The sequence below is a fragment of the Vipera ursinii genome (assembly GCF_947247035.1).
Source record: "Vipera ursinii genome assembly, chromosome: 3".
Classification (NCBI taxonomy): Eukaryota; Metazoa; Chordata; class Lepidosauria; order Squamata; family Viperidae; genus Vipera; species Vipera ursinii.
Window position 1 is genome coordinate 24,850,532 of NC_139516.1, and position 14,253 is coordinate 24,864,784.

Genomic DNA, 14,253 nt, shown 5'->3' on the forward strand with positions numbered 1-14,253 from the left:
CCTAGATTCACGGCTCACCCTGGAAGATCATATAGTGGCCGTGACTAGGGGGGCTTTCGCCCAGGTTCGCCTGGTGCGCCAGTTGCGGCCCTATCTGGACCGGGATGCCCTGTGTACGGTCACTCATGCGCTCGTGACCTCTCGCCTCGACTACTGTAATGCTCTCTACATGGGGCTTCCCTTGAAGACCACTCGGAGGCTCCAACTGGTACAGAATGCGGCCGCGAGAGTTGTCTTGGGAGTTTCCCGGTACTCCCATGTTACACCTTTGCTCCGCGAGCTGCATTGGTTACCAGTTGTCTTCCGGGTGAGGTTCAAGGTCTTGGTTATGATCTTCAAGTCCTTACATGGCATGGGTCCGGGTTACCTCGGGGACCACCTGCTGCCGGCGTCAACTCCCCTCCGCCCTGTGCGTTCCCACAGAGAGGGCCTCCTCAGGGTGCCACCGGTCAGAGAATGTCATCTGGTGGCCCCCAGGGGGAGGGCCTTCTCTGTGGGCGCCTCGGACTTATGGAATCGGTTGCCGGTTGAGCTCCGGACGGTGTCCGACCTTCGCTCCTTCCGATGCGATCTGAAGACCTATTTATTTGAACAAGCCGGCCTGGCCTGATGGGGGATTATGGGTTTTAAATTGTTGTTTTAGAATTGTATTATTGTTTTTAACTGGGCATTGGTTTAATCTTTTTTAACTTTTGTATTGTTATTTATATATGCCCTGTGAACCGCCCTGAGTCCCCAGGGAGAAGGGCGGTATACAAATTAAATAAAACCTAAACCTAAACCTATGAGAATTGCAGTTAAACTCATTTGAAGGGTATCAGACTAAAAAAAACATTGCTTCAGGGTTCCAACTTTACAGATGAGCATGGTTGCAGCAATTTTCCTTTTCATTTGAGGTTGTCACTAACATGGTAGCATCAGTTAAATGAGACTACCTGCCTTGAATGACTGCCCAATCGATTTACCAATACACTTAGTCCTCTACATATGACCACAGTTAGGATAAGAATTTCCATTGCTAAGTTGATAAGTGAGTTACGCCCAATTTTACAACTGTTTTGGGGATGATTAAGCAAATCACCATAGTTATTATGTAAGTCATGTGATTGTTAAGCAAATACAGCTTTCCCTATTAACTTTGCTTCTCAGACACCAGCCAGGAAAGTTGACAACAGTGATCATGTCTCCCCAGGACAATACAGTCAATTGTAAACACTTGCTGATTGCCAAGTGGCTGAATTTTAATCGCAGGTTTTTGGGAATGCTGCAATACTTGTAAGTGCTAAGACTGGTCAGTGCTTTGTAATGTCCAACAGTCACTAAATGAATAGTTTTAAGTCAAGGACTACCTGTAGTTCAAATGTAAGGCAAATAAGAGTTTATCTAAGGGATAAAGATAGCTCTCAGTAATCTTTAAAACATACCTTAGCCAGGCTCCTTATTTAAAATGATATGACAGCAAGTGGCAACAGCCAATTTCCGACAGATCAGAATAGTGGAAAATGAGGTAGAAACAAAATAGTTATCAATCCATTTTTCAACTGTGATGCTACCATTTTGATTTATTTCTAAGGCTTGGATTTGAAGTTTTGAACAAACTTGTAGTTAATCCGTTTTCAGACTGCCAATTTACAAACTAAGTCTTTTGCGGAGATTTTCAAGAAACAGGATATTATGTTAAATGTGAAGGAGGTTTCAAGTTTATTTGTTGTTTCTGGTAGGTTGTGGCTATACTTGTAACAATAATGATAACCCTGTTTAGTCTAGCTGGGGGTTTTTTTAAAAAAAAGAAAGAAAAATTTGTTGGTGGTTAAAGCTGAATTATTGTTTCTATTGGGGCTGTGGGAAGAGAGGAAACTCTCACCAAATATTCCAGAATTGTATTACTGAAACATCTTCTAAAGATAAATTTCCAGAAAACTATATAGGCATTTAAGATATTGAGAAAATGGAACAAAACTGACCAGCAATGTTATTTTCTGGATCACTGGTAAAAACTGGAAGAAGAGAGATGTAGCTACAGATATATAGTTTATACTTTATGACAGTAACACCACTTTGATTTGCAAAATCCACTCACGCGTTACCAAACCAAGAGGGAACTATGCCACTGAAAGGAGGTCTAGGTTTGTATAAAATGCTCATATGTGCACATTTGGGATCAATCAATATAATTTAAATAGAACATCTCTTCATTCTTTTTTCTGTGGAAAATCAAAGCCCCTCCAGATTCTTTGGCTCTGTTATCTTTAAACTAAGGATTAGATTGGACAAAGCTTTCAAAAGGAGACTTTTTTTCAAAACTAGGATACATCATGTCAGTTTTGGAGACAATGTGAAATTATCACCTAACAGTTTTGAAAATGATATCTTAGGTCCTCCAGCCTGCACATATCCAGCATGGCAATTTATGTTGATTTAGGATTCTTTTATTTAGTCTTCAAAGCCAAAATCTCAATTATATAATTGCTTTTGCAAAAAAACAACAACCAAACCTAAATGGTGCACCCCTGTAGTCTCCAGGAGTTGTGTTCAGCCCAATGATATATTAATCATTTAATGTCTAATGCAAGGCCAAAAACAAATCACTTTATGGCTTAATATGCTAGACAACTGGCTAATTGAGCAACCTATTGAGCAAATCAGATTGATAAACTCAATAATGTTAAAGTACAAATTCAACAGGTGATCATAAGATTCTGAATTTTAATTCACACTAATTTAGCATGTTAAAGACTTAAGTTATCAAATAAGATGCTGTAGCTAAGTTTTCAAATGTACAAGATCCTTCAAGTTAAGTATGTACTGTATCTCCTATTCATATCACAATGTGATGTATCTCCTATTCACAGCAGAATTATGTTTACAGAGTCTTGGGGTTACGAACTGGAAGTCATTATTGCTTAGGATACCACATAGCAACAGTGATGACAAAGAGAACACTTTTTCATAAGTTTATTGAAAATACTTTCTGTAGTTTTTCATGGTTTGGGGCTGACACTCTTTATGTCACCTGATCCTTTAAACTGATGCCAAAGTTTGAAGTTGGGAATTCCTACATATCTAGCATATATTTCATAACTAGAAATCACCTCCTCTTGACAGAAAACAAGGTCTGTATAATGAAGACCATAGGAAATTCATAGAATGTTGCAAATAGATGGCTCATAGGACTTGAGTGAAATATCCTTTTGTTCACTGTACCCCGACCTAGGTTTACGCAGGAGGAAAACATGTGAAGTAGAACAAGAACTGGCTCCCCAAATCTAATTTTCATAAATTCACAGCAAATCTATAAATATCCACTAGAGAAAAGAAATCTGCACAAATCTTACAAAATGAGTGATTTTTGCTTATTGTATTGCACTTTCCCCATCTTTATTATTGGTGCCCTTGTGATAAAGAAAATATAATTTTGGATTTTCAGAATTACCCGTGCTAATGGACCTTTGGTGTTTGACTGTATCTCTAACCATTATAAAAAAATATCATAGCTAATAAAGAAAAGAATTTGGCAGCTATTAATTACCATAAGGCCAAGGCCTACATTTTCTTTATCGTCATGATTTAAAATATCCCATTGCAGCAAGTCACAATGTTCATGCCTATTGCTACATTTGAGAGGCAGAGTTCAGGGTTCAGAAGAGGCTCTGTAAAACCAGGGGTCTAGTTCAGAGCAGCACTAGTGAATATTTTTAAAAAGTCACAGTATTCAGAAGTAATGTTTAAAGAATGTCCTATCCATAATACTGTAATCAACAAAAGAAGCAGAGAACTGAAAGGATTATGAAAGGGGTATCATTTCTTTTAGAATACTAACATCTAGGTGCAACATGTCTTGGTAGGTTTTAAAGTAATGTGCTTGTGAGTGGAAGAAAAATTCTATATAAGCTGCTTATCTTCTAGGCCATGAGTTCTGTTGACCCCAAACACTGGGGGATGGGAGGAGTGGAGACTTTCCGCCCTTATTAACATCATGAAGTCTATTTTCAGTCTAAGAATAAAGACTAGAGTACAATCACTTAAAGACATCACAAATACTTAATCATACAGCATATCAGTCAAATCTTGGGTTGAAAGAGCATATTTCCACACAAGATGCTCCTTACTCACTACAGACACACATCCTTTCTAAAGGCCAAGTAGTTTGCATAATGAAGGAGAAATAGCAACCTTTACTTTGCTGCCTATCCACCATATTGGAGGACCCAAAAGTAAGGATTCCTTGAGAAATAATGTTGGCTCTGAACAATCAGACAAAGTCTTCAAAGTCTACGCTAGGCAGGGATGGTTTCCAGTAAGAGAATTGGCTGAACTCTGGGCAAGCCAAAGAAACAACCACATCTTTGCCAATAGGTGGAAAGAGAAATTCTACCACCTCACCCAGGCGCTCGTACCTAGAAGAAAGAAGACATGAACAATTAAAAACAGCAAGCATGTTTTCTTGCACATTTATAGTTTCCTAAATTTTATTAAAGAAGCAAATACAGGTAGTCCTGGCATAACTGGTCACTTAGCAAATGTTCAAAATTATGCTGGACCTCCAAAACACTTATGATCTGGATTTGAAGATAGGATGGCTGCCTCCCTTATGCAGTGATCACATTTTGGGCACATAGCAACTGGCTTGCATTTATAGCTGTTTGCATCATTCCCACAGTGACATGACTGTGATTTATATTTTTTGCCAGAAACTGGCATTTTCTTCCTGTTTCTGGCAAAAAAACACCCATTCATTGCAGATAATGGATTTGCTTAACAACTACTGCAAAAGTAATAATAATAATAATAATAATAATAATAATAATAATAATAATAATAATAATAATAATAATAATAATAATAATGGATCAATCACATGGCCCACTTAATGACCAGCATGACATATGACTATAAAGTTGGATTCAGTTACTCTCGAGGGCTACCTGTTTTTACTTATTATGTTAATAAATGCATTTAATTCAGTGGTGGGATTTAAATATGTGAACAACCGGTAGTCTCTGAGGATGCTGCTTCTGGAAGTCCATTCTGGGCCTGGGCCACAAAAAATTAGCTACCGGTTCTGCCAAAGTGGTGCAAACTGGCTGAATCCCACCACTGATTTACTTATACCCTTATGTCTACCACATATACCTGCTCCTGAACTATGGCTCTCACATTAAACTTATTACAGAGATAATGGTAATCTATAGTAAGTTTTCTTGCTTGCACCCATTCCTGAGAACACTTGCCATATAATGCGGTAATGTCTGAGCTGTATATAATTGAATGATGCTGGTAGAGGTGGAAGAATGTTTCAGCTGAATCACATGATGAAGGAATAATAATAATAATAATAATAATAATAATAATAATAATAATAATAATAATAACAACAACAACAACAACAACAACAACAACAACAACAATAATAATAATAATAATAATAATAATAATAATAAGTTGGAAGGGACCTTGGAGGTCATCTAGTCCAACCCCCTGGTAAGGCAGGAAACCCTATACCATTTCAGACAAATGGCTGTCCAGTCTCTTCTTAAAAACTTCCAGTGTTGGAGCATTCACCACTTCTGGAGGCAGGTTGTTCCACTGGTTAGTTGTTCTAACTGTCAGGAAGTTTCTCCTTAGTTCTAGGTTGCTTCTCTCCTTGACTAGTTTCCATCCATTGCTTCTTGTCCTGCTTTCAGGTGCTTTGGAGAATACCTTGGCTCCCTCTTCTTTGTGGTGGCCCCTGAGATATTGGAACACTGGTATCATGTCACCCCTCACCCTTCTCTTCATTAAACTACACATACCCAATTCCAGCAACCGTTCCCTATATGTTTTAGCCTCTAGTCCCCCAATGATCTTTGTTGCTCTTCTCTGTACTCTTTCTAGAGTCTCGACATCTTTTTTACATCGTGGTGACCAAAACTGGATGCAGTATTCCAGGTGTGGCCTTACCAAGGCATTGTAAAGTGGTATTAGTACTTCATGTGATCTTGATTCTATTCCTCTGTTAATGCAGCCTAGCACTGTGTTGGCTTTTTTGGCAGCTGCAGCACACTGCTGGCTCATATTTAAATGATTGTCCACTAGGACTCCGAGATCCCTCTCACAGTTACTACTATCGAGCAAGGTACCACCTATACTATACCTGTGCATTTGATTTTTCCTGCCTAAATGCAGAACCTTACTTTTTTCACAATTGAATTTCATTTTGTTAGATAGTGCCCAGTGTTTGAGTCTGTCCAGATCCTCCTGTATCTTAAGCCTATCTTCTGGAGTATTGGCTATTCCTGCCAGCTTGGTGTCATCTGCAAATTTGATGAGTTCCCCATCTATCCCCTCATCCAAATCGTTGCTGAAGATGTTGAAGAGCACTGGGCCCAGAACAGAGCCCTGGGGCACCCCACTACACACTTCCTTCCATGTAGATGCAGTTCCATTGAGGACCACACGCTGAGTACGGCCTGTCAGCCAGCTATGAATCCATCTGGCGGTGATGCTGTCTAACCCACATTTTTCTATCTTATCAAGTAGTAGGTTGTGATCTACTTTGTCAAATGCCTTACTGAAGTCCAAGTAAATTATATCTACAGCATTCCTCTGGTCCACTAGTTTTGTCACTTGGTCAAAGAATGCAATAAGGTTTGTCTGGCACGATCTGTTTTTGACAAACCCATGTTGGCTTTTAGTTATAACTTTGTTCTCATCAAGGTGTTCGCTGATTTGTTGTTTGATTATCTTTTCCAGAATCTTCCCAGGTATTGAGGTCAGGCTGATAGGTCTGTAGTTTCCTGGATCAGTTTTTTCCCCTTTTTTGAAGATGGGAACTACATCAGCTCTCTTCCAGTCCTCTGGTAGTTCCCCAGTGCTCCAGGATCTTTGAAAAATATAGTTCAGTGGTTCTGAGAGCACGTCTGCCAGTTCCTTGAGAACCTTTGGGTGTAATCCATTTGGTCCTGGTGATTTGAACTCGTCTAGGCTGGACAGGTGCTCACTTACCATTTTCTTGCCTATCTTAACTTGCGTTTCTATTCTGTTTTTTATGGCACTGGTTTTGGTAGGTTGGACTGTTTTTTCCCTTTGTGTAAAGACAGATGCAAAAAACGAGTTAAATAGTTCTGCTTTCTCCCTGTTGCTTGTCACCTTCTTGCCACTTTCCCCCACTAATGGACCAATCATTTCCTTAACTTTTTTCTTGTTTCTTATATGTTGAAAGAAGCTTTTTTTGTTATTTTTGACTTTGGTTGCAAGCCTTAGTTCATTTTGAGCCTTAGCTTCCCTCACTTCATCTTTGCAGGCACGGGCTGTTTGCTGATATTCTGCCTTAGTTATGTGCCCCTCTTTCCACTTACTATACTTGTCCCTTTTATCTTTCAGTTTATCAGAGAGTTCTTTATGCAGCCATGCTGGTTTCCTTTGAAAGCTGTTATTTTTCTTCTTTGTTGGTATTGTGCTAGACAGGGCCTTTATTATCTCACTTTTCAAAATTTCCCAAGCTTCTTGAGTTGTTTTCCCCTTTAGGATTCTCATCCATGGAATTCTTCCCAGGGTCTCTCTAAGTTTATTGAAATTAGCTCTTTTAAAGTCCAAGACTCTAGTTTGGCTGTGTTCTATTGCTTCTGCTTCCAGAATGTTGAATTCCAATATTGCATGATCACTTCCCCCCAAGGTTCCTGTGGCTTTGACACTTTCTATCATTTCATCTCTGTTAGTGAGAATTAAATCCAATATGGAAGGAAAGAAACTTGTCACCGCATAGTTTTCCCTATATTAGCCACTTAGATGTTTTGTTTAAGCAAATGGTTTGTTACAACATTTACAGATTGCAAAAGAAAAGGCTAATCTGCAGGCTTACGTGGACTTGGTAATTTTTATGAGTTCCTGGGTCAATTCCCCTTTGGGGTTTACAGTGAATATCCGGGATTCTGGCAATGCCACTTCCTTGTAGGCATAGACATCCTGTTGAAGAAACCACAAGCAGCATATATGTCAAAATAATAATAATAATCAGCAAGGGTTTCATTTCTTTATACATATTCCTCATTCTACTGATACTCACAGTTAGTCTGTTCCCAAAAGCAGCATGGAAAGGCCAGCTATTGGAACCAAATAAATTTCGGATATCAGTCAGACAGGCAATTTTGAACACTTCTGGCTTCTTCTCAATCACTTCCCTATAACACAGTGAACAAATAGTTTAGAAAGGTGAACTTGCTTTTCCCTCATTCTTCTTTATCAAGTACTTAAAGATTTTTAAAGAGGGGGGAGTAATTATGAAGTGTTAATTTCTGACACCTGTTTGTCAGGGGAGGTTGTAATTCCAGATGCAAAGCCACATTTTAATTTAGAGCTTTCATCTTTCTCCTTACATGGGACCATAATCAATGAATTCCAGGTCATACTTACTCAAATATCACATACTTGTGCATTTCTATGATCTCTGAAGGAAGCAATAAAGCAATGCTCACACAAATTAAGACACCACCCTCTACCATTACATAGAAATACTTACCTATGAAATGCTGAGAAAAGGCTGCTAGGTGCCAGCAGGATAGGTCCTTTGGGGAGCATCCAACCTTTATCATTGACACATTCTAAATATCCTTTGGTGATGTGTGCCATGCCAATAGCTCTGGCTGAACAATAGAGAAACTTGTATCCGTTGCTAGAATGGAGACGATACCAAATGGAATGAAACCATTTTGCTTAACATCCCCCTCATCTGATCTCCCCCTCCAGCAGGAATGGCACAATTGCTTTTGTTCCCGATCAGCTCTTACAAACTGGGTCAAAGGGACACACATTGGAAAGTAAAAGAACAAAGTAATATTTTTAGAGTATTTCTCAAAGACCTCTCCACACCATTTGCTCTTTCAAATGATTATTTCCCTAATCCGTGTTCTTTTCTGTTCAGCATTAGGCCACTGTCACTTCTCCCCTGCAAAATCCCAACAAACCTGGGATCATATAATAGATACAGTGTTGCCAATCAAATATGGTTTCACACCACAGTGTCAGTATAGGTTAATAAAGTGAAGGAATTACAATGAAGACAATATTCTATGTCACATTGGTTATACAGGCAAAGACTCCTTCAGGTTAAAGTCAACTCCTGGAGAATCTTTGGACATATAGTTTGGGGCTATATAGAAATGTTTTGCCATAATTATTTTCCTTTTTTTCCAACGTCACAGTCAAAGCTAGGATTAGGATTTCCTGGTGGCCTCCCAGCCAAGTACTAACCAGGTCCAACTGTATTTTATTTTGTGGGGGATTTGCTCAAATCAGCAAAATGTTGCAGTTTGGCTAGGTTAATCAGGTAGTTGATACCAAAAGCAATATCTTCAGGACAATGCTTCCTAAATAATTGAATAGCAACAAATATTGTTATTGAAAGCAGTTTTAATAGCTTGGCCCAAATATTGACCATCCTATCTTTATTCGTACTATACGTTTCTTATGATGCTTATTCTTTTTTCTATATAGCAATTTTATATTTTAGTTGAATGTCAGTTCATTACATCTTTCCTTGTTAATTTGCTTTGCACATATTTTAATTCTGCATAAAGGCAAAAACGTACTTCCCATGACCAACTGCCATTCACCCAAGAAAACATCAGTACTGAGAATCTGGAACTACCAATGACATAGTATAGAATAGGTAACCTAGCTCATGTAAAATTTCCAATAAGAGGTAGACTAGCCTTTGTTTGAAAACACTAATACAAAAATTAACATAGAGATGCTTATTATTAAGTTCAAAAAGGAGATTAGGATAGGGGAGAAGAACATCAAAAATATCAAAGCATATCTTAGGAAGCCAGAATGAGATAGAAATAATTTCCTATGAGCTAGAAGCATTGTCTAAAATAGATATCATTTTACACTTGAGATGCTCCTAGGCAGTCGTATTAGCAGAGAATCTCAAGGATTTCAATTCTTTGAGAATCTTAAATAAGAAACAGCCATGGTGCTCTCTGAGCTTGGTTGTTTGCTTGCAAAATTTTGATTACCTGACCAGTTAACATTATCAGAGCTGATGATAATTGATGATGTTGGCACTGATGATATTACCAAATTGTGTGATGAAGTATCTGCAAGCAAACAACCAAGCTCAGAGAGCATCAAGGGCAACCCTGAGCTATTGGCAAAAATAGCCATTTCTCAGTATTTGCTGATATAAAAAATTAACATGGTAACAATTTTAGTACATTGCATCCTTAAGAAAGGAATATATGCCTTCCAGTGACTTAGAGCAGGGTTCCCCAAATGCTGGGCAGCGGTCCGCTAGTAGACTGTAAGCTATTTGCAACCGGGCCGTGGGAACAGCGTGCGAGTGAGCACACACACGCCCACAAGCAGTGGGCGAGCATGTGCACTCAGGCTGCATTTGGGTGAGGGGCGGGCACGTGTTAGTTGCCAGGTGCTTGCACAGAAGAATCCCCTCCAGTGTGCAAAACCAGAAAGGTTGGGAAACTCTGACTTAGAGTACATAATTAATTAAAGTAGGCAGATGCAGGATTTTCAATGGCTAGTATTCAAGAAGATTATTTTAACTTGAAATAATAAACTTGCAAAAACAACAAAAGAAAACAATATTTCAGTCTTCATGAAATATGCATCACAAATCATCAGCAGTCAGCTTATATAACAGCCTATCTAAAAAAATTTTTGCTTGCTGGAACATGAGTAACAAAAAGAGAGCTAGCATGACCTGTCTTGGAAGAAGGAATTGGGATCTAATATTTTAAAAGAATCACCAAGTTAATAGTGCTATTGTTGTATATGAACTACTATAGCATTATGTTCGTATCTCTGGACTACTAATACATACAGATGGATTTTATGGAACAGCTTAGCGATGCCTTGATGAGTCCAATCTTTCCCAAGATGTGGCAAGATATGCCCTAGGGCATCAGACCTGATGAGGAAGAAAAACATGTATATGATGAATTCTGCACAATGTAGCTGCAAGTTGTCCTATAAGCAAAGCAAGAGTGATATCAGATTATTCATAACTGGACATGCAGTGACATGTTGCAAGATATCCTGTTCTAACAGGAGTGGTTTTGTTTTTGGTTTCAGCCCTCTAGAAGCGTAAGCAAGCCAGCTCATTTCTGTTTTTCCCCAAAATGACCACAGAAGCTGCAGAACCTGCTTAGTCCGTATAAGCCGAGTAGAGTAGAGTAGAGTAGAGTAGAGTAGAGTAGAGTAGAGTAGAGTAGAATATAGGAATAGAATGGAATGGAATGGAATGGAATGGAATGGAATGGAATGGAATGGAATGGAATAGAATAGAATAGAATAGAATAGAATAGAATAGAATAGAATAGAATAGAATAGAATAGAATAGAATAGAATAGAATAGAATAGAAGCTGGAAGTGACTGTCTAGTCCCTTTCTTCTTAAAAACTTCCAGTGATGGAGCGCCCACGTTTTCTAGAGGCAAGCTGTTCCACTGGTTAATTTTCCTCACTGTTAGGATGTTTCTCCTTAATTCCAGGTTGCTTCTCTCTTTGGTCAGTTTCCAGCCATTGTTTCTTGTCCTGCCCTCTGGTGTTGGAGAATAGTTTGATGCCCTCTTCTTTGTGGCAGCCCCTCAAATACTGGAATACTGCTATCATGTCACCCCTGTTTCTTCTTTTCTTTAGACTAGTCAAACCCAAGTCCTGAATTTGGAGTAGAGATAGGTTTGACCTTTGATTTTTTTTTAACTTGCATAAATCCCTATGCCAGTCTAATATTTTCTGCAATATTTGCCATGCCCCAGGAGGATTCATGACATCTATTGCTATCGTTCTCATTCCACTGCCTAGAGCAACATTTCTCAGTCTTGGCAACTTTAAGATGAATGTATTTCAACTTCCAGAATACTCCAGCTAGCATGTCTACATCTTAAAGTTGTCAAGGATGAGCAACACTGGCTGAGATTTTCAGCATCCTCTTCCTATTGTTTTTCTGCAGGCATGGGTGAGATGTATCTACTCCTTTCTCCCACTCTAGTAATTGCCATCACTGGCAACCACATTTACAGTTATTGGAAAAAATGTTCAGTTGCAAAACTTCTAGCATGCTATCCTTTCACCATCATAAACCAATTGTTAAATGCCCGAGGAAAACATGCATTATAGTTGGAAAGCTTCCCCTGATAGCAACCATTCACATGTCTTTTGTAAACTGTGAAGTTGGGGGAACAAGGGATTTTATTTTTTTTAATTTCATCACCATCTGCAGTTCAGTTAGATCAAGGGTGTCAAACTGCCTGCCCACAGGCTGGATGCATCATGCCAAAACTGCATTCCCCCCCCCCACACTGCCGGCAATGGGAAAAAAGTTGCAATACATCATGACACGTCATGTGACATTACGAGTTTGACATCCCTGAGTTAGATCATAGATTAAGTAACTGGTTGACTCAGAGTGATTTCTGCATATTCTCTACAAGCTTGGCAAGGCTGGCAAAAGTGTAGACAACTACAGATCAATTTTAAACTCCTTTGGGGAGATAGGTAAGAGGAAATAATGGTGGCACGGAAGAATCCACGGTCAAGTATTATAGGAAGCATTAGCAGTGGGAATCTACCTGGTGATGGTGCCATCAATGTCAGAGATCACCACCTTGTCATACCAATTCCATAAATAAATGATAGCTTCACAACGACATGTGCCCTGGTACTGAGTGGTCACACTAAACACAACCTCATTGGGGCCATCTCTCAGGTTCAGCTTTTTCTACAACAAAAGAAAAGGAAAAAGAGGCAGACAATTTAGAACATGACATTTCTCAGAACTGTTTTGTTAGTTATACATCCTAATCAGTTTCCATTAAGGAAAGGCCACAGAATTCAGTACTGTTTGTTTTCAAATAAATGTGAACACAAGGATAACGTCACTCTTCTTTCTGTGCTCTCCAAGCAATCAGACAAAATATAGCACCTCATATGTCCATCCCAATTTTGATTCTCTCAGATGTTTGCAAATCCTTTAAACTATTTGCAAAATTGAGGCTATTACATCAGAGAGTCTTCTTTGTTGCTCAAAAATTTGTCAGTAATTTGCAAAGTCACAATTCAATTGAAATTAGGATTTTAAACTATCTAGATTTTTATATTAAAATCATTCCCAATTGAAAGTGATGCTCATATAAAAAGGAAAAAAAAAGAAATTGATGCTCAGATTTGGACAAATAGTTTTATGCCCCTAGTGACTATCTACTCCAACCCTCTGTCTTCGACCCGAGGTTCTGGGAGCAGGGATGTGCAGCCACCTGAGCTCCAGCTGGTGTACCTGAATGCCAGGTCCGTTGCTAACAAGGCTCCTCTCGTCCGGGATCTGGTCGAGGGTGAGCATGCGGACCTGGCCTGCATCACGGAAACCTGGTTGGGCCCAGAGGGCGGTATCCCCCTGGTTGATCTTTGCCCACTAGGCTTCCGGGTGCTACACCGGCCTTGGACTCAGGGTAGGGGTGGGGGAGTGGCTGTGATTATGAGGGAGACCTTATGTCCGCAGGAGGCCACCGTTCCTCAGATAGTCGGGTGTGAATCTCTCTTATTGAGGTTTGGTCCTAGGGCGCAGTTGGGCTTGCTGCTGGTGTACCTTTCGCCTAGTCGCGCAGCAGCAGCCCTGCCTGAGCTTCTCGATATCCTCTCAGGGCTGGTGATTGAGTTTCCCAAACTTATGGTTTTGGGAGACTTCAATCTACCATCCCTGGGAGGAGCATCTGAGTTAGCTCGGGAGTTCATGGCTTCCATGACGGCCATGGACCTGATGCAAGTAATTCATGGACCGACTCATGAGGGAGGCCACACCCTTGACTTGGTTTTCTTATCTGGTTGGTGGTTAGATGATCTTGGTGGGGGCTCCCCAATTGTTATGCCCCTGTCATGGACCGATCATCATCTCCTGCGGCTGGTCTTCCGTTTTGCCACTCCCCACCGTGGGGTTGTTGAGCCAACCAGATGGTTCCGCCCCAGGCGCTTAATGGACCCTGAGAGGTTCCAGGCAGCACTGGGGCCCCCACCTGCCTCCTCAGCTCACAGCTCGGCAGATGCCTTAGTGGAAGCCTGGGAAAGGACGGCCATGGAGGCACTTGACTGAGTTGTACCCTTGCGGCCCCTGACCCAGCGCAGATCCCAATGGGCTCCATGGTTCTCCGCGGAGCTCCGGGAGATGAAGCGTCGGAGACAGGGCCTAGAGAGCGTTTGGAGGTCCAGCCGATCTGAATCCGACCGATTGCGACTAAGAACCCATATTAGGTCTTATCTCGCA

General features: G+C 40.2%; 1 protein-coding gene across 2 annotated transcripts in view; it reads right to left on the reverse strand.

Annotated features, from left to right (window-relative positions):
- Positions 1 to 2,977: 2,977 nt before the first annotated feature.
- Positions 2,978 to 14,253, reverse strand: part of LPIN3 (lipin 3) — a 56,298-nt gene continuing 45,022 nt past the window's right edge. For both annotated transcript variants that reach the window (XM_083358807.1, XM_083358808.1), the window contains exons 15-20: positions 12,569 to 12,717; positions 10,820 to 10,906; positions 8,498 to 8,650; positions 8,045 to 8,159; positions 7,841 to 7,944; positions 2,978 to 4,397 (exon numbers count right to left, since the gene is read on the reverse strand). In XM_083358807.1, coding sequence (XP_083214933.1) covers positions 4,253 to 4,397; positions 7,841 to 7,944; positions 8,045 to 8,159; positions 8,498 to 8,650; positions 10,820 to 10,906; positions 12,569 to 12,717 — 753 coding nt within the window. In that variant the 3' untranslated portion in view covers positions 2,978 to 4,252. The remainder of the gene's footprint in view (positions 4,398 to 7,840; positions 7,945 to 8,044; positions 8,160 to 8,497; positions 8,651 to 10,819; positions 10,907 to 12,568; positions 12,718 to 14,253) is intronic.